Below are 20,719 nucleotides of genomic sequence, written 5' to 3' on the forward strand. Positions count from 1 at the left end.
AGAATAATGTGCAAATATTGTACAATCCAGGATTGCAAAACTTTTCGAGACATACCCAGAAAGGTGATTCCAACATGTATTGACTCAGGGGGTTGAATACTTATCTAATGAAGATAAATTAGCGTTTAATTTTCGAATTAAAAAACTATCTATAATTTTTGTGTAGATCATTGACCCCCCAAAAATGACATTTCATAACTTTTAATCCCACTTTGTAACACAGCAAAATGTGGAAAAGTCTAGGGATGTGAATACTTCCTGAAGGAACTGTAAGTGGTTGGATTTATAGTTGTCCCAGTTTACATGATGTAGGTAGTCTTCATGTACTGTATTTTCTTCCCTACTCTGACTGGCATTAGTTGCCACTCTAAATGCAAGTTGCGAGGGCTGGATGTCTTGCTGTAAAATCAAATCAAATCAAATGTATTTATATAGCTCTTCGTACATCAGCTGATATCTCAAAGTGCTGTACAGAAACCCAGCCTAAAACCCCGAACAGCAAGCAATGCAGGTGTAGAAGCACGGTGGCTAGGAAAAACTCCCTACAAAGTCCAAAACCTAGGAAGAAACCTAGAAAGGAACCAGGCTATGTGGGGTGGCCAGTCCTCTTCTGGCTGTGCCGGGTGGAGATTATAACAAAACATGGCCAAGATGTTCAAATGTTCATAAATGACCAGCATGGTCAAATAATAATAATCACAGGCAGAACAGTTGAAACTGGAGCAGCATCACAGCCAGGTGGACTGGGGACAGCAATGAGTCATCATGTCAGGTAGTCCTGAGGCATGGTCCTAGGGCTCAGGTCCTCAGAGAGAGAGAAAGAAAGAGAGAAAGAGAGAATTAGAGAGAGCATACTTAAATTCACACAGGACACCGGATAGGACAGGAGAAGTACTCCAGATATAACAAACTGACCCTAGCCCCCCAAACTGACCCTAAATTGGCTTCCAACAGAGATTGAATATCACATTGCAAACCCCCATAATGTGACGCGTTAAGAAATAGAATGAGGCTGTACACCTTCGTAACTCAAAGGAAGGAAACTGAAAGAGAAATGTACTCTGCTGGAGTTTAAACAACACAGTAAAGTGTCAAATGACAAGGGATTCGGTTAAAAATGACACTGAAAAGAGTGAAATGGCAATTTGAGTTACATTTAAGAAACCCACTGAGAGTTGGATATTTAATCCATTTAGTGTCGTTATAACTCCAAAAATATAAAAACCATGACCAGAGTCCTTTTAACACAAAATGAGGATAGGAAAATATAAACCCCAAAATAGAGTTAAACACATAACCAAATTGAAATATGCCTTTGGCCTAGTGTCAGCCAATGCACAACAGAGCATGCCCAGCTCTTCTGAAGTGAGTAGACCGGCCAGCTGAGCATTCCCATAGCTTTGCCACATCAAGGGTTTTATAACAGCAGAAATAGCATGCTATCATATCGCCGCAGTCCCACGCTACTGCCTCTGAAATATTCCGTCCCTTGTATCCCTAAAAGCCTTTTGTTGTCATGTTATTTTTCTAAGTAACCATGTGCGCTGTGCGTTCATCTACATAGGAACGGCACATTCGCTTCAGAGACATGGTTCCTCCTATACAGCTTGCTTTGTTGCGTCGTAGTTGTAATAAGTAAGATGTATTTTTTTGTGCTGTTGCTAACGTCCCTCGCTGGGCCATGACAAGACGCAAGTTGCAACCACCCTCCAATTGAACAAGTTCTCCTCCTCCGAGGCAAGCATGGCAACGTGGAGCAGTGAGTGAAGTGAGGAAATTATTTTTTTCTCTCTCCTGCATCCCAATGTTGTCATTGGGTTCTTTTATACATGCTATGACCTGATGTTGTGCTTCAGTATTCCCGCTCTTGTTGGTTACAGTAGTGTGCAGTAACTACCTGTCTGTAGTTGTCATCTTACATCCATTCACATGTATTTGGGTCATATTTAGCGATTATCATTATGAAGTCCTCTCCTATATAAGAAATGGCTGAAAACAGGGGCCAGGCAGTAGCATTTTTGCTCCAGGCTCCAGTATTACTAATGCCATCACTGAAGCATCCTTATTAATCCATTTGATTCAGTGGGGCAACGCTATAGCCAGATGCTGCAAGGCTATTGAGTCACAATGGAGCACAGAGCAGCCCCTCCCCCCACAACCCATACTCCTCTACTCTCTCTCTCTCTCTCTCTCTCTCTCTCTCTCTCTCTCCCTTCTAACAGAGGAATCAGGTGATAGAGATCTTCTACACAGTCACATCTGCTCAACCATATAACCTTTAAACTGTTAATCCCTCTGCTTAAACAGGGCTACTGGCAAGAACACTCCTCTAATACAAAATGGATGGGGTGCTAAATGAATTGAATCCTCGTTGCGAATGCACAGCAGTAAAGATGGAGCCATGCTTCACGTTCGTAATCATGTATAATTAAATTTGAATACTTAATTCAGTCCTAATGGGTAATATGATAAAAATGCAATTCTGCCCCTAGGGACGCAAATCAGTAGTTAAAAGGAAAGTGATGAAAGACAAAGGGAATTCGGTGTAAATTATTTATTTAATTTATGCATACATTAGTAATTTATCAATTGCTGTAAATAAAATCTATTTATGTAGATTGCTTGAGACATTTTAACCACTTTTCACCTCTTTCTGGCAGAGTTGCTATATGCTGGTCTTTGGCTTAGTTCAGATTACAAAGCAGTGATAGAGATCTCTTTCATTATCAACATTAGGCCTACTGTATTGCTTGTTGTCATGTGCACCAAAGCCATATAATTGCTGCTTAAGGGACACACATAATCAAATAAACTGATAAACCGCAATCACACATGAGTGATTGTAACCGTATGTGAGGTGAGCCTGGTGTAATGGAGCGATGTTTGTCCTGTCCTAGATGCACTGTGCATGTTAATATCAACTCAGTGACCTATGAATCACATTTTGGCAGTCAGCCAATGACATGGCGGGAAATACTGACCATGTGACTAAACCAGGACATGACTCTAAAAACATTGATTTCCACCCTATTTTGGTATGAAATAGTGCAGTGCAACTAACCCATCTTCAAATCTCCAAATGTAACATCGTTGTGCTCTGAAAACCTTTCAGAAGCTTTCATCATCTCTCTCTCATTAAATCATTGATCCTCTTGTTGTGAGATTAACCTGTGCACCTTTTGGAAGAGAGACAGAAGAACTGTTAAAATCATCTTCCCACCTGATTAGAAGTGCAACAAACACTACAGAGACCCAACATGACGCCTGCGATTATAATCCCATTATAGCATTTCTCCTCGGAAGCTGATCAGAGTTAACGAGCATGTTCTCTTGCTGGCTTCCGCTGAGTCACTCACAAGCAGGCTTTGGTAGACCACAGAACCCCAATTAACCGAAACAACCGAAGAATTCTGAGCACAAGCAAGAGACCATGCTACATGACCCGAAAATAGAAGTGCATTTAATAAAGCGAAGCAGTTAGTCACTTGATATCCTTGCAATCAAAGTGGTCTGTGAGTTTTAACTATACATGTCAGGAATCCAGCTTGGCAAATGAATCAGTTTGATTGCAGACTGATTGATTAACGTCTTGAATCTGTCCCTGGAATAGTATTGCTCAGCTCAGGACACAGAGGGAAAGAGGACATAACGCGCTCAGAGTAAGAGAAAGATCGCCTTTTGCATTCGGTCTCTGAGAAGACCAACAACTACAATACTAGGTTTTTGACTGGGGGAAATCTTGTCGCTTTTCAAGGTCATTGGACTGGACTGCACGTTGTCAATAACTGAAGCTAACCGAAAGAGAGAAATCCCAGGCATCTTCTCCATGTATGCATTTCAGACTGACATAATGCTCCCCAGACAATGTTTCCACACAAACATTCTCATTCCATTTGTCCATTATAAAAAAGCATTTCATACTTATATTTACAGTGCAAAGCATTTTGCAATGAAACCTAATCGACCTAATCTGGCAGATAATAATGTAAATACATGAACAGCATGACTTTCCTTGGGGGTGTCAGTGTCACCGAGGCCGGGCACCCCCACTCTAGCCTTGTTTATGCCTCTCAGTCTGAGTCACCCCCCATCCACAAACCAGGATTAAGCTCTGCTCTGCTTCCACAGCCCAAACGCCCATCCCTCCATCCACAGAGTGGACCACAGAGCCTTTGACAAAGGGAACAAAAAAACGAATGCCCAGAATCATATTATGAGGTCAAGGTCCATCTAACCTATTCAAACAAGCAAGGAAACAGCCGTGCTAATAAAATAATTCTGTCATGACTTGCTCAGCTTAATTTGACTAGTATACGGTATGGAAACAAGGATCAAGATAGAACAGTGTAAAATGAGCAGTAAAGCCTAAAAGTTTTGTGCTTCAACACTGGCAAGCAATGACAACAAAAACGTGACAGAACATCTACTGAAGGTACTCCATGCCCCTAGTGCTCTTTCTTATTGTCTTTGTTTGGAGAGAAGCCAGCATGCTTTTCAACTGTGTTGGCGACAGAGTCACTGGTCCCCCAGCCTATAGTCCTGTGGCGGTGTTGGGGGCCTCTCCATTGTTTTCTTTTCGGAGCGGCGGTTTAGTGACTGCGTCTGCAGCTCCTTCACCTCCTCCAGCACCTCCTTAGCCTGACGCCAGGAGGAGACGGCCTCCTGCAGAAGACGCTCCGCCTCCGCCCGTCTACTCTCCAAATCACAGTCACTGATAAGTGAGTGTGCACTCTTACTATGGGGCGAGTCATTACCTTTCAGACGGAGCGAGTCAGCACCCTTCAGACGGGGAGAGTCGGCACCCTTCAGACGGGGAGAGTCGGCACCCTTCAGACGGGGAGAGTCGGCACCCTTCAGACGGGGAGAGTCGGCACCCTTCAGACGGGGAGAGTCGGCACCCTTCAGACGGGGAGAGTCGGCACCCTTCAGACGGGGAGAGTCGGCACCCTTCAGACGGGGAGAGTCGGCAATCTTCAGACGGGGAGAGTCGGCACCCTTCAGACGGGGAGAGTCGGCACCCTTCAGACAAGTTGAGCCGATACTCTTCAGACTCTGAGAATTCTTGCCAATTATATTTAGAGAGTCCTTACCCCTCAGAACAGGAGAATCAGTATCCTTGATGCGAGGCGAGACAGAATCCTTCAGACTAGATGAGTCAAAACTTTTTGAAAACGGTGTACCAATGTTCTTGAGACGTGGGGATTCAGAACCCTTCAGACTTGGTGAGTGTGTTTCCATGAAACGGGAAGAATCAGCAGCCCTGAGATGGGGAGAGTCAGTAACCCTGAGACGGGGAGAGTCCTTACCCCTCAAATTAGGAGAGTCATCACTCTTTGAATGGGGTGAGTCTGTACATTTTGAGCGGGACTTCTTACCCTTCATACGAGGCGAGTCTTTCCCCTTCAAACGAGGCGAGTCTTTTACCCTCAAACGTGGGGAGTCACTATTCTTACTGCGAGGTGAACCTGAGGCCCTGGAGTGAGGAGACTCAGACCCTCTCAGATGGTGTAAGCGAGGCGAGTCAATGCCCTTCAGATAGGGCGAGTCAATTCCCTTTGCATGTTGCAGTTCCTCCAATCGCATTTCTTCCAGCAGTTCCTGAGCCCTCTGCATTTTCTGGGCGATAAGACTCTGCAGTTGTCCAACAGGCTGGACAGGTTCATCTGTGGGGCGAGGGCGAAGGACACCTCTGACTGGCCGTGAGGAAAGGACCTCATCCATGGAGGCACAGCGGCTCCTACCCTGGGCACTGAACCTCTTCCCTGGTTGAGGGGTGTGGGATTGAGCCTCAAGATGGTGCGCCCGGCCCCAGGAGAGCTCGCTCCCGCGGGGCAGGCTGCCCGTCTTGGGTACCCTTGAGTCCCTTGTGGTGACACAGAGTTTGGAGACATCTGTGCCAGAACGCTGACGACCTGTGGTCCGTTTGTCTAGGTCAACCCGGAAGTTATTTTCCCAGAAGCCTTCTTCCTCATCATCTGGGGTGGAGCCATCTTCCTCGTGGACAAGGTCAAGGGTCAACATTCCGTCTGAAGAGGTGGATGCCTAGGGAGAGCACAAGAGAGTTTAGCATTCATTGAAACAGACCAGGATAAATCCTTACAATACAAACAGTACAATTTCTCATTTGCCTTTCACAAATAAAATATTGACTTGGAACTAAAATGTCAGTGTTAGCCAAGGTAGCAACACCCACCACAGCCATGAGGTGTCCCCGGGTGGGCAAGCGCCGTGCATGGGGAATCTTGACACGATCACGTGTAGGGTGCACCAGGACACTGTCCTCTTCAATTGTGACCTATGGAGACAATCAGAAAAAGATTGCTTTTTTTACATTCAGAATAACATAAATGTATATTTGTGGAGAGAAAGTTGGGAATGGATGAAAGAGTATAAGGTTATAGGAGCAACAAGTAACTTCCCCTTAGCATGAGCTGAAGATGTAGTGTAGAGAACAGTAGAGTGCATTAGAGCAGAGTACATTGTTGGGTGTTGGAATTCAACCTGCTGTACGAATACAGGCACTTCACACTATGGTGGCTGCAGAGTTCATTCTCACTTCTCGACGATCTCTAAATACGGAAGAGGGACTGTTTGATCGAGAGGCACGAGGAAAACCGGTGGGTGTTGGCAGGGACGGAGCGTTAACGAGGACTGTTCCCCACGGAGATGGATGAGTCAGCGAGGAAACACTTTGATCTCTCATCCACGCCTGGGGAGATACCACTTACTTTCGCTTTTGTCTAAATTCAACAATTTGACACAGTGGGCCTAGCAACTGCAACGGCTAAATTTGTCTGGAAACTTTTTAAGGCTGGCCGTGGGGGCATTTGAGTGTCGGTGGTTTCATTTGAAATCATAAATGTTGCATGAGAGACATGATAATGAGAGAGAAGAATAAGGGAAGCTGTAGAAAGCTGGGGAGAAGTGAGAGCTGGTGACATAGTGACAGAGAAGGGGAGGAGAAGAGTGACTGACCTACCTCGTCAAAAATGCGGTTCTTGGATTTGATGATGGCTGTATTGAGGGCATTGACCCACAACTCCTTCTCCTCTGGGCTAACGGCCAAAAACACAAGATTGGGCACCTGAGGAAAGGACAGAATCGATTGAGTGGTTGAAAGAAGAGAAAGGGATCCTCCCAATATTCACCCTTCTTCCTACAGTAAGTGTGCACTTGCACACTCTCATCATGGATTTAAAAGCAATAAATGAGTGGAAGCATTGGCTTGGAGGGAGATTTTTGGAACGTAGCCAGTGTGTGAGAGATGGAATGGGGGACAGGAAGCTTAATGGGGCGGCTTTGCCTAAATCGCTAAGAAAAGGAGATTGCGCCTCACTAAATGTTAAAGATGGCTCTTATCTAAAGCAGGGTCTAAGCTGTAAACTGGAGGAAGAATCTCTGCAAAGCTTGACACAAATAGGTAAATTGAGCATCTGCCCTTAATCCAGTTCTTGTGTATAATTAAAATCTTCTCTCAAACACACACTCCCCCCTTCCATTCCCGACACGTAGTTACAGAATATCCCACTACGACAGTGAACAATGAAGTGAAATGAACCAGCAGCTGGTGCCGAGATCGAGAGGAACTGCAGTGGGTCAGAAGTGACAACTTCTGTGGGTGGAATCTCTATAGGATTTGGCCGTTATAGAGAATGCCTCTTCAGTGGTAATGGGATTCTGTGGATTATGTCTTTCTGGAGAAATCCACCAATCCCGGTCTGCGGTGGGGGTGTGTTAATGTTCAATCCAATGTGGCAACACAACCATATCATCTCCCAGCGAGAAAATTGAAGAAATGCCATCAGCTAGACACATTTTTTTGCACCTCTCTTGAACGGACTATGCACACAAAGTGGACTCTACCCACACACTGACACCCCAACACACACACTTTCACCACATACACTCAGTGGCCAGTTTATTAGGTACAACTATCTCGTACTGGGTCGGACATCCCTTTGCCTCCAGAACAGCCGAAATTCTTCAGGGCATTGAAACGTTGCACAATTGGTATCAAGGGACCCAACGTGTGCCAGGTAAACATTCACCACACCATTACACCCCTGCCACCAGCCTGCACCGTTGACACCAACACCGACAACAAAACTTGTACATGTTGATCATGTATTTTGTGTAAAACATGTAAATAGCTACACGTAACCCACTCCCCTCAAAAAAAGAACATGAAATGATGCTTACCGAGGCAGGAAATGCAGCAGTTTGAACAGTTTGGTTGACAACATGACATGTGTAGGTCATTGCGCTTATGCTTAATAGCCGACTAAGGGAATACAATAGTGCAAACAGTTTTGTGTACAACATGAAGTTTGTAGGCTACACCAGCTACCGGACAAAGGCGATCAAGGAAGGTGGACCAGCAGCGAAGCAGTCAGCACAGCAGCTACGTAGGTAGCGGAGTGGTAATAGCAGCTACGTAGGTAGCGGAGTGGACACAGCAGCTACGTAGGTAGCGGAGTGGACACAGCAGCTACGTAGGTAGCGGAGTGGACATAGCAGCTACGTAGGTAGCGGAGTGGACATAGCAGCTACGTAGGTAGCGGCGTGGACACAGCAGCTACGTAGGTAGCGGAGTGGACACAGCAGCTACGTAGGTAGCGGAGTGGACACAGCAGCTGCGTAGGTAGTGGAGTGGACACAGCAGCTATGCAGGTAGCGGAGTGGACACAGCAGCTACGTAGGTAGCGGAGTGGACATAGCAGCTACGTAGGTAGCAGAGTGGACACAGCAGCTACGTAGGTAGCGGAGTGGACACAGCAGCTACGTAGGTAGCGGAGTGGACACAGCAGAAAACAAAGTCGGAGGTTAACACAGGCTTGGGAGATACGTTATGCGTTCTGTTTCTATGAGATAACATGTCATGTTTACATGACCTTTATGAATTAGGAAGCCTTTACATCCTTTTCTTTGGCGTTTATCCCAAAACGCTATTCATTTCCCCATAGGCTTTGTCCAATGAACCATAGCAGCAGATAGTTCCTACAAAAAGACGACATTACTATTTCTCTCTATTGAGATACAAAATATCGGTGTCCGTAGCCACTCCGTTATCTTTAACTCTGCATTGTTGGAAAAGGACCCGTACGTAAGCATTTCACTGTTAGTCTACACCTGTTGTATAGGCAGCATGTGACAAATACAATTTGATTGATTTGATTTTGAACGTGTACTCAACATATCATACTCTCTCTTTACAGAAAACCACAAACTATGTCTGACGATAAACTCAAGTTTCAGTTTTCAGCGAAATTAAACTGCTAAGTGCATTTTGAGCTAAAATCGACACCTGCAGTAAGGGCTTCTTACTGAGGCCTAATCACCCCAGGCCCTGTGCAGCCTCCCTGCCTGACTCCTTCACTTTCCCTGGGCAGAAGGACTCACCATATTCCCAGGCTGCTTGCAGCGAAGCAGGGTGAACCTGCTGTGGTTCTTCTTACTGCGACTCTTGGCCTTGCGCAGCTCCTCAGAGCGTTCGTAGTCAGCCAGGTCAAACAACTCCTGGACTTTCCTCTCATCCTTCACCTGGAAACACGCAGACAAAACAGGAAGTAGTTACAACTCAGGTCTATAGAGATGTGCAAGATGGCACTGGCAAATTAGCTTTGTCAATTTGTTTTGAACCTTAAAACATTAGTCTACCACAAAAACACACATATGCACATGCACACACACACACACACACACACACACACACACACTCAAACTCTCTCTCTCTCTCTCACACACACACACACACACACACACACACACACACACACACACACACACACACACACACACACACACACACACACACACACACACACACACACACACACACACACACACACACACACACACACACACACACACACACACACACACACACACACACACACACACACACACGCTCAAACTCTCTCTCTCACACACACACACACACACACACACACAGAACAACCTACTATGCATTACAGCAGGTCATCTTGAGTTTAACCCAAGGGTTAGAACACTAATTATAAACTGGGTGGTTCCGTCCCTGAATGCTGATTGGCTGACAGCCGTGGTATGATCGTATACCATGAGTATGACAAAACATTTATTTTTACTGCTCTAACTACGTTGGTAACCAGTTTATAATAACAATAAAGCACTTCCGTGATGCGTCGTGCCTAAGAACAGCCCTTGGCTGTGGTATATTGGCCATATACCACACCCCCATGCCTTATTGCTTAATTACCACTCTTTGTTCCATCAGCCATCAACAGCACAGGGACACACCACGGTGCCTGGGTGAAAATCAACCACTTCTCACATTCGTATCATCCATTATGTTATTGAGGTTTCAAATGAAATGTTCTGAAATACCAGGCCTTAAATGCGTATACAGAAGCTCTTCTGTAGGTGTAACAAAGGTCTTTTTAAGTCCAAATGTCTATATTAAAAAAATCCATTACATGCCTGACATCCTAATGTTACTATGTCATGATCATGCTTTTACACAGAGCATTGAAAGATGTGTTCATTTTCAAAACCTGCTTCCCAATACCGTCAAAAAGCAATAGCCAGACAAATTGGTAGAAAAATGTAGTCTTGGAGCGGATGCTCCTGTGTTACTCCCCTGCCTCCCATTATTGGTCTCGTGGCCCCGCAGCAAAGTGTCTGTTTAAACACAGATCAATTGTAATCAACAGCGCTGGGGCAGAGACATCGACCCCTCCACTGAGCCTGACTGACAGGTGATTACATACAACCTCACGGGTGGTGGGACCTCCCAGAGAGCCCCATTAGATTCTACATATCAACGGGGTCAATGGGGGTCAAGGCAGGTGTGTGTGTGTTTGGTGGTGTTGGGGGTTGGTTCTTGACATGGGTACAAGCCTGTGTGTAGGCCTCTTGTGAGAACTAAAGGAAGACGCAGAAAAATAAGGTTAAACGTCATTGGAATACATAGCAATGGTGTGTGTGGGTGTATGTGAGTGTGTTTTTAGAAGGGGCAAGGGTGTTCCACTTTAATCTTGATGCATAGAGATTTTACACAGCAACAGAGCCCTGCATCAGAGGAATCTGCCAACGTTCGAACGAGACACGGAGCAACTGAGAGCTTCTGTGATCAAAGAAACCACCACATACGGTATCATTATATAATGTGTCGCAGCCTAGTATCAACCACTATTAATCCACTCGCAGCCTGAAATGCACTTGTTAGGGCTACATTTGGCCATTTGTGTTTTTTAATTTCATTGAGGAACTCTATTATGCCTAGCGATATACAGTATACCGGATGAGCACAATACATAGTGTCCAATTTCTTCATGACAAAAAATAGATCCAAACTGTGTCCCACCTGCATGCTGCTACCTTTTCGTTAGCCACCCAAACTGCATTTAAAATGTAGAAGTTAAGCATGAACTGTGTGTGTGTGTGTGTGTGTGTGTGTGTGTGTGTGTGTGTGTGTGTGTGTGTGTGTGTGTGTGTGTGTGTGTGTGTGTGTGTGTGTGTGTGTGTGTGTGTGTGTGTGTGTGTGTGTGTGTGTGTGTGTGTGTGTGTGCGTGTGTGTGTGCGTGCGTGTGTGTGTGTGTGTGTGCATGCATGTGTGTGAGAGGGAGAGAGACAGAGAGAGACTCTAATATGGGGCAAAAGAAAAAAGCAGAGTTGGGGGTGTCAGTGGGGGTTAAATCCTGCACTGAATCACTGAGAATAGCCCAGTAACATACAGTCCTGAAACGCAAAGATACCGAAAGTCTATAATAGTCGGCGGCAGCCCATCCAACAGTAGAATGCAGGGGGAAACCCTAGAGCGAATGGAAAGGCGATGTCCCTTTGGTCACACTCCAAAATCTGGTGGACATGCCTGTAATACCCTGTAATCAAGCCCGAAAGGATTTTATATAAACCAGGTTGGAATTAAAAGGAGAAATGGATTAAAAGCATCTTTTCAATCACTCTGGAAAATGTAATGCAGTTTAGAGCTGGGGAGTTGAAAGAGGTGGGTTTATTTATAATGTAATACAACATATATATATAATATTCTCAGAACTGGCCAGTAGGTTTTCCTGAAATAACTAGCATAACAAGTGTGAAAAGCTAAACCACCAGGTCTCCCTGCACCAATCATATAGCTTTGTTACATTGACCACATGATATGCTTGACGACCAGTCATATCCACATCATATCATATCCATATCATATCATATCCATATCATATCATATCATATCCATATCATATTCATATCATATCCAATTACATACTGGTTTCCACCAATAACCCAGTTCTCCACTGATCACATTGATCCGTCGGACCAGCAACAACACTTGTTCTTGTCCTTGACCAATGTCAGAGGTGTGTTAGTCCAATTTCATGCTAAGCTCCCCTAGTCAGAGGGTTTCTCTATCAACCACTAAACTTGGTCACACATTCGCCTTCTGTCACAGATGTTGAGCCAATCACATTGCAGTATCTGTAAGCTACATCAATCGCAAAGATCTTGACCAACTACAAAACACCTTGTCCAACTGTGTCACCACATTTCTTTAAAGCAGGGCCTAAAATCTTACCCCAAGTACCCCTTGGCCTAGGTCATACGGTATCCGACGAATACAAGCTTCCCTCACTTTCTCTCTCACCAAATCCTGTTTTGTTTGAGTGTCCTCTTTCATATGCCGTGCAAGTCACCACTGAAAACCATGAAAACTCTATATATACAGTACATGAACATAGACGGAAACCCCGTCAATTATTCACATAGATCATAGATTGAGTGCTCGTGTTGAAGCACTTTGAGCATTCTACAGGAGCATCTCTCTGTCTGCACGTGCCGAGACTACAGAAGAGAACAGAGAGCGCTCTTATGAAAGGTGTATGATGTGCGTAACCTGCAGCCAATAGCACAGCTGTAAGATAAGAACAGAGCAATACGCAGGGTTGATGTCGTCGGAGCAGAGAACACGCACCTCCTTAACCTGCTCTCTCAGCACACAGACACACATCTCATGCTCAACTACGACAACACACGCTGCTGTACACTTCACACGCCAACAGCAGCCTTCTATGGACGAACAGACCTCTCTGTAACCCACGCGTCTACGCAGTTCCTCTGCTGTGTAATACACGTTCTTATGGCAGCACGTCTGTGTGGCCAATTGAGTCTCTCCGAGCTATGGTTCTGCAGCCTATTATGGGAAGATGATACAAAATTATTCAAAATCCTGCGTTGAGCAGTAGCTGAGTGGGCATAATGTGAAAAATACACCGCAGTTAACAGGCTCTTTGAGATGATGAAACCTTTAATGATATCTTGAAATGTTCAACACAAAAATACTGGAGCTGTTCTCTGAGTAGTTTCCCCTGACACTGCAAAGTAACAGGGAGGTGATGAAATTCAATAGTCTTTAAAATACACTAAGTGTACAAAACATTAGAAACACCTTCCTAATATTGAGTTGCACCCCCTTTTGCCCTCAGAACAGCCTCAATTCATTGGGGTATGGACTCTACAAGGTGTCGAAAGCATTCCACAGGGATGCTGGCCCATGTTGACTCCAATGCTTCCCACAGTTGTGTCAAGTTGGCTGGATGTCCTTTGGGTGGTGGACCATTCTGGATACACACGGAAAACTGCTGAGCATGAAAAACCCAGTTATTGACATACACAAACCGGTGTGCCTGGCACCTACTACCATACCCCATTCAAAAGCACTTAAATATTTTGTCTTGCCCGTTCACCCTCTGAATGGCACACATACACAATCCATGTCTCAATTGTCTCAAGGCTTAAAAATACTTCTTTATCCTGTCTCCTCCCCTTCATCTACACTGATTGAAGTGGATTTAACAAGTGACATCAATAAGGGATAATGCTTTCACCTGGATTCACCTGGTCAGTCTATGTCATGTTGCGTTCCTAATGTTTGTACACTCAGTATACACTACAGGTCAAAAGTTTTATAACCCCAACTGATCCAAGGGTTGTTATTTATTTGTACTATTTTCTACATTGTATAATAATAGTGAAGACATCAGAACTAAGAAATAACACATATGGAATCATGTAGTAACCAAAAAAGTGTTAAACAAATCTAGATATATTTTATACTTGAGATTCTTCAAATAGCCACCCTTTGTCTTGATGACAGCTTTGCAAACTCTTGGCATTCTTTCAACCAGCTTCACCTGGAATGCTTTTCCAACAGTCTTGAAGGAGTTCCCACATGTGCTGAGCACTTGTTGGCTTCTTTTCCTTCACTTTGCGGTCCGACTCATCCCAAACCATCTCAATTGGGTTGAGGTCGGGGGATTGTGGAGGCCAGGTCATCTGATGCAGCACTCAATCACTCTCCTTCTGGGTAAAAATAGCCCTTACACAGCCTGGAGGTGTGTTGGGTCATTGTCCTGCTGAAAAACAAATGATGGTCCCACTAAGCCCAAACCAGATGGGATGGCGTATTGCTGCAGAATACTGTGGTAGCCATGCTGGTAAGAATTCTAAATAAATCACAGACAGTGTCACCAGCAAAGCACCCCCACACCATTACACCTCCTCCTCCATGCTTTACGATGGGAAATACACATGCAGAGATCATCCGTTCACCCACACCGCATCTCACAAAGACACAGAGGTTGGAACCAAAAATGTCCAATTTGTTTCTTGGCCCAAGTAAGTCTCTGCTTCTTATTGGTGTCCTTTAGTAGTGGTTTCTTTGCAGCAATTCGACAATGACGGCCTGATTCACAGTCTCCTCTGAACAGTTGATGTTGAGATGTGTCTGTTACTTGATCTCTGTGAAGCATTTATTTCGGCTGCAATTTCTGAGGTTGGTAACTCTAATGAACTTATCCTTTGCACCAGAGGTAACTCTGGGTCTCCCATTCCTGTGGCAGTCCTCATGAGAGCCAGTTTCATCATAACGCTTGATGGTTTTTGCGACTGCACTTTGAAGAAACATTCAGAGTTTTTTAAATGTTCCGTATTGACTGACCCTCATGTCTTAAAGTACTGATGGACTGTCGTTTCTCTTTGGTTATTTGAACTGTTCTTTCCATAATATGGACTTGGTCTTTCACCAAATAGGGCTATCTTCTGTATATCCCTCCTACCTTGTCACAACACAACTTATTGGCTAAAATGCATTAAGAAGGAAAGAAATTCCACAAATTAACTTTTAAGAACGCACACCTGTTAATTGACATTCATTCCAGGTGACTACCTCATGAAGCTGGTTGAGAGAATGCCAAGAGTGTGCAAAGCTGTCATCAAGGCAACAGGTGGCTATTTGAAGAATCTCAAATATAAAATATATTTAGATTTGTTTAACGCTTTTTTGGTTACCACGTGATTCCATGTGTTATTTCATAGTTTTGATGTCTTCACTATTATTCTACAATCTAAAAAATAGTAAAAATAAAGAAAAACCCTTGAATGAGTAGGTGTTCTAAAACTTTTAACCGGTAGTGTATATTTGTGTTCTGTGCCGGGTCGGTCTCGTGGTAGAGTTGGTTGCTGACCTCCAGACTATATCCCCTCCTGCGGCAGGTGTTCATCCCAGTTAACGCCTTAGTTCTATCTGTAAACTTCCCTCTAAATACAGTATCACCCCTACAATCAAACATTTAAAGAATTGACAAGAGAACAGATAGATACATGTTTGTATTAGTGGTCAAATGATTAAGTAAGTTTGAATCTGGGGAAGTACAGAGTAATGTCACCAGCAATTAACGTCTCAGAGTCCCAGTTGCATGGCTGCAAATCCTCTTATGAGAACCTCTGACACATCGAACCGGTGCCCCGTGTGAAGATGCTTCGAGGTAATAGAACAGTATACCTGCTTACTGTGCTTCCCCCGAGCTTATGTAGCTAATCTTATGAGGCAGTAGACAATTGGCCAGCTTGCACACTCATGCCACAATTCAATCAATTGCAGATAAAGTTAAACTACAATGCTGGTCACGTTTTAACGCAAATGTTTAACGCATTTAAGCAAATACTCCCGCAAGTTGTACTCTTGACTATGTTGATTCAAAACCACACCTGCTTTGAAATACAGTATAACGTGTTGGACTGAACTCACAGTATGAGTGTCCTTCATCTGTGATTAATAGAAATTATTGGGGCAATTAATTTGGTGATTATGGTTCAAAAGTGTAATTTGTGCTGTAACTTCGCTAACAAACTGATAGCACTCAAATTCGATAAGCCATTAAATCAAACTCAAAGAGGGCACTCTATAGGAAAATGAAAAGATTATTCCGGGCCCCAAGAGGCCGTACAGCTGTAGTTACGCTGAGTGTCAGAGATACAAAAGCCTTAGTGTTCATCTTAGCCTTCTGGCCCACTTCATGAACAGCGTGCTTGTCTTTTCAAAGTTCACATTTGAATAATGCACCACCATTAATCGGGGTTATTAAGAAGTTGCAGCGGAGCACATGACACGCAGGTCAAACAGCACTGAGGGAGCAGTTACCTTCACCTGATAAATAGCTAGCATGCCACTTACCAATTACCCTAATATAAAAATATCTCCTTATCAAAAATAGAATTGTATTAAGTGTAAAAGGAGCCATCGATGCATTACATAACAGAGCTAAAACATCCAAGAAATTAGAGAGCATGTGTGAGACACGATCAAGAGACCAAAAAAGGGAGAGAACGTGAACAACACTGAATTGATGCGTCCCGTACCACAGGTGAGGATGGTGATGGCATTACACAGCGACTGAACCTCAGCTTCAGCCTGTCTGTGTGTATAGGGTAGGGTTGAGGGGTGGGGGCATTTGGGTGCTTGGGGATCCTCAGGCACAGCGAGAGGCGCAGCTGCGTCAGCCGTGGTCTTATGAGATTCTGACACGTGTTTGTTGCTCATCCAGCAGGCTGTAAGGGAGTAGGTTCACAGAAGAAGAAAAAAACGTTGGTTCTAAAATGATCAGGGAAACTGGCATTGCATGCAGCTGGAGCCCTCAGCCCCCGCTCTCTCCATTCAAGGGAAGCTTGTGAGTACCCTGCTGGAGCCTTGTTCACGGTCTTATTCGGGGTTCTGGAATGGACAGCAGGAGCACTCAAAACTCAGTCAGGCCTCTGGGGCTTGAAGATAAGGCGAGAGAGGCATTGCATGTGACTGAATCGTCAAGTGAACCTGCAACGGTGTCATTGGTCTGTTTGTTTCATTAGCAAGTTGACACCTACATCCACAACTGAACCAGATACACATTTTATGAATAAGGATAGCCTTAACTGAACCTGAACTGAACCAAGTGCATGTCTGCGAGTTATTATCTTTAAATGTTTGTCTGTCATGAGACTTTCTGAGAATCCCATAGAGGAATAATTTAAAGGGCATTATTCCACTTTCAGAAAGACCTGTGCCCTCTCAGCTGTCAGTAGCGTTTATCTCCATGATTACTGCTTGGGGGGAGTACTGAAACAGTAATATCAAACAGAATCTGACCTGAAAAACAAAGAAGACAGAAAATAATAGAGAATCCAGAGATGGATGGCTGATTCTGTCCATGCCCTATAGTGTGGCCATTATCAACAACAAAAAGATACCAGTGCTAATCCCCAGATATGATGGTTCAGCGCCTTTCCACAGAACGAAAGGGTGTGAATTCGCTACATCTCAAAGTTTAACACCGAGGCCATTTGATCTCGAAACTTGTCCTGATAAATGAGGCTGTTCACTGGAACCTTTCATGTGATAAAAGCACTTGGACATAAGCCATTACTTTTGGTCAAACAAAATAGTTATTTTTCTATTCCATGGCCAAAAACCTGTTGTATTGTAATGGACAGTGTTCTAAATCTGCCCAACAATTATACTGAGTCACCATCCGCCACCAATGCCCATAGTTGTACCCACTAGACACACACTGGTTGAATCCACATTGTTTCCAGGTCATTTCAATGAAATTATGTTGAACCAACATGGAATAGATGTTGAATTGACGCCTGTGCCCAGTGGGCATTTTGTTGACCTCAGAAGGTGGGAACGTTTGCGTCAGTGAAAGTAATCTGAATTCAGCACATCATTTTTTTTTGTGCTTGCATAGGGACTTGTGCTTAGATTTGACAATGTATCCTATTTATTTTCAACAGCTAAGGAACTTCAATCAATTCCATTGTCCCCTTCCCATGGCCTTGATTTCCAGACTTCTAACAACATCTGTCTTTTCAAAACCAAGGGGGACTCCTGGTGAAATGTGTTGCTGGAAACAACAGAGCAAGAGCAGAGAGCTCAGGTGTAGCTTACATTAAAAGGCATTTCACATTTCCACAAAACAAGTTCCTCAGATCTCTGAAACTTGAGAAACCCAAGATGTCCTTCCACAGGCCAAAAAGTCAAAATCCATGTTTTCCTGTCAAAGCTGTCATCTAAATGATGCACCTTAAACGGGCTGTGTGGTATTTGTGGTTCATTGGTTTTCAACTGTGTGGTGCACAGACAGACACACACACAGAGCATCTCTACTGAGCAAGGGGAGCGAGCCTGCAACAAAGGAAACCTGAAATATCTACGGCAGTACAGGCCCTACACACACGCACACACACACGCACACGCACACACACACACACACACACACACACACACACACACACACACACACACACACACACACACACACACACACACACACACACACACACACACACACACACACACAGGTGGCCAGGTTGTCCGTTTAACAATTTCAAGTACAGGTGCGCCCACTGTAGACACAATTATAGCCTTCACCAGTGGAGGCTGCTGAGAGAGGATGGCTCATAATAATGGCTTGAATGGAGTCAATGGAATGACATCAAACACACGGAAACCACATAGGATGTGTTTGATGCCATTCCATTGTCTCTATTCCAGTCATTATTATGAGCCATCCTCTCCTCAGCAGCCTCCACTGGCCTACACATAATATTGGAGCACAGGAGGTTGGTGGCACCTTAACTGGGAGGACGGGCTCGTGGTAATGGCTGGAGCCACACATGGTTTGATGCCATTCCATTGGCTCCGTCCCAGCCATTGTTATGAGCCGTCCTCCCCTCAGCAGCCTCCACTGTGGAGGTAAAAGAGAAGTGCATACCTCTTTCTCAGATATGTACAGATGGTCTCCTCTCAGTATCACGAAACGGTTTTTCCATATTTCCCTGAAAATCCCTTTGCCACAGAACTTGCGGATCCAGCCTACTTTGTCTGGCTGCGATGACAGCTGGTTGACATCTTGGGGACCCTGCATGTTAGAAGTGGAATAAACCCGTTAAAACCTAGTTTAGCTTAACAAGATGTTCGCGAGAGTACAGATAAAAGACGAGCCCTTTCAAAGGCAAATTACTTTTCAATCTGAGCCTCAGTAAATCCACTCGGGAAACTATGAGTGTCCTCGCGTCTTTTCCCAAAAATCATAACGGTGCGCTCTTCTGTGCGTAAAATGTAAGTGCATGTCTTATAACATCCAGGGTGTGGCAAATAAAATATCTGAAAGCTACCAACCGATACAGCGCAACGGACATCTGACAACACATTGTACTCTTCACTGGAAGATTGAATCCGCATGTTGAGGGAATCCGTGTAATGGCACACAAGGAAATTAATAGGCTACATACAGATTGAATGTGGAACGCATAAGGACGTGCTAAACGACGTTTATTTAGGAATTGTATGCTATCAAATGTATGATATAGACAATGTGTGTGATATAGCGGCTAATGTGTGCTGTCGTGTCAAAGCGCGCATGATGCCCGATTATGGGCATATTGCCAGTTATATCATAGAAAATGTATGGGCTAATGCAAAGATGCATGGCCAAACACCTGCATCCGATACTTGGAAAAAAAAGCTATATCTCACCCGTTTGGCTAGATTGCTCTTCTTCATTATGACAGAATCACTTTTGTGGATGTGAGCCAGGGAGTTCCTACAGTTTTAAGTATTTTCCTTTCTTTCGGAGAAGATATATTTTTTAATTGCATAAACTGTCTTTCGCTTTATTTTCTCCCCAATCTGTTTCAATAACGGTTTATATTAATAATTTCGGTGACGCGGTCTGTTCGTGCACTGTCCGTCATTACGAGACGGTGGCATCGTCCCTCCACCTCCGTAGGTAGGCTACACTGATCTTAAACAAGCGGGCTGAAAGGGCATTCCCGTTATTAAAGTGCTCGACAGCTCCATCTATTGCGCTGTCGGCGTGATGTCACCAAGACCGAGGAAGCCAAAGCGCTCTTACAGTACGTTTGGGAAATAGAAGAGCAAGGGTCAGTTGAGAGTAATCAAACCCAAATCCATAACCTGCCCATATGGGAACAATAAACTAAAATCCACAATTGATATCATTATGATAATGACCATTGATTTTTCAATAGAACCTGTATACATTCTCGCATTGGCCAACTAGACTTATCCATACAACATTTCGATTTAAATCATATTACAGGGGGGAGTATTTGGAGACCCCCATAGAAATATAATCTATTCTTTCCGTTATATTTCTAGGAGACCACAACGTTTTGTCTCGTGATGAGGACCTTTAAATGACTGTTGCATGCACCCTAGACAGTAGGTTCGTGGTTTTCTGTCATCTCTATTGGTTTAACTCTATTTTCAGCTGTGCCGATTCCCTCTTCTCAATATACAGGATCCACAATGAAGAAGAGACAAATGCTGTACATATGACTGCACAGAATTACCTTGGACATTCGAAAACAAACACAAATTGGGAAAATGCTCCTGTCCTAA

The 20,719-nt window shown here is 44.2% G+C and overlaps 1 protein-coding gene across 2 annotated transcripts; it reads right to left on the bottom strand.

The window, feature by feature from the left end:
- Positions 1-2,549: 2,549 nt before the first annotated feature.
- LOC135551416 (pleckstrin homology domain-containing family O member 1-A-like) lies at positions 2,550-20,066 on the bottom strand. Of its 2 annotated transcripts, XR_010457301.1 has the most exons (7): positions 19,832-20,066; positions 19,068-19,214; positions 9,400-9,540; positions 6,980-7,084; positions 6,194-6,295; positions 3,393-6,042; positions 2,550-2,715 (listed from the first exon to the last, which is right to left on the bottom strand). XR_010457301.1 is itself a non-coding variant. In XM_064982631.1 (6 exons), exons 1-6 carry the CDS (start codon positions 19,856-19,858, stop codon positions 4,516-4,518), a joined length of 2,049 nt encoding a protein of 682 aa, XP_064838703.1. In that variant the 5' UTR covers positions 19,859-20,066; the 3' UTR covers positions 2,550-4,515. The 2 variants fall into 2 exon arrangements, 1 of the variants encoding a protein (XP_064838703.1); XM_064982631.1 differs by having other exon boundaries at positions 2,550-6,042.
- Positions 20,067-20,719: the final 653 nt, after the last annotated feature.

Source organism: Oncorhynchus masou, chromosome 13 (genome assembly GCF_036934945.1).
Source record: "Oncorhynchus masou masou isolate Uvic2021 chromosome 13, UVic_Omas_1.1, whole genome shotgun sequence".
NCBI classification, from domain to species: Eukaryota; Metazoa; Chordata; class Actinopteri; order Salmoniformes; family Salmonidae; genus Oncorhynchus; species Oncorhynchus masou.

Bases quoted from the DNA above. Each gene is read 5' to 3' on its own strand.
- LOC135551416 (XM_064982631.1), bottom strand. From the start codon at position 19,858: ATGAAGAAGAGCAATCTAGCCAAACGG. The intron at 9,541-19,067 runs GTATGCACTTCT...GCGTGTTTCCAG, and splicing joins TGTACATATCTGAGAAAGAG to GTGAAGGATGAGAGGAAAGT. The intron at 6,043-6,193 runs GTGGGTGTTGCT...TGCTCTCCCTAG, and splicing joins GGGGACACCTCATGGCTGTG to GCATCCACCTCTTCAGACGG.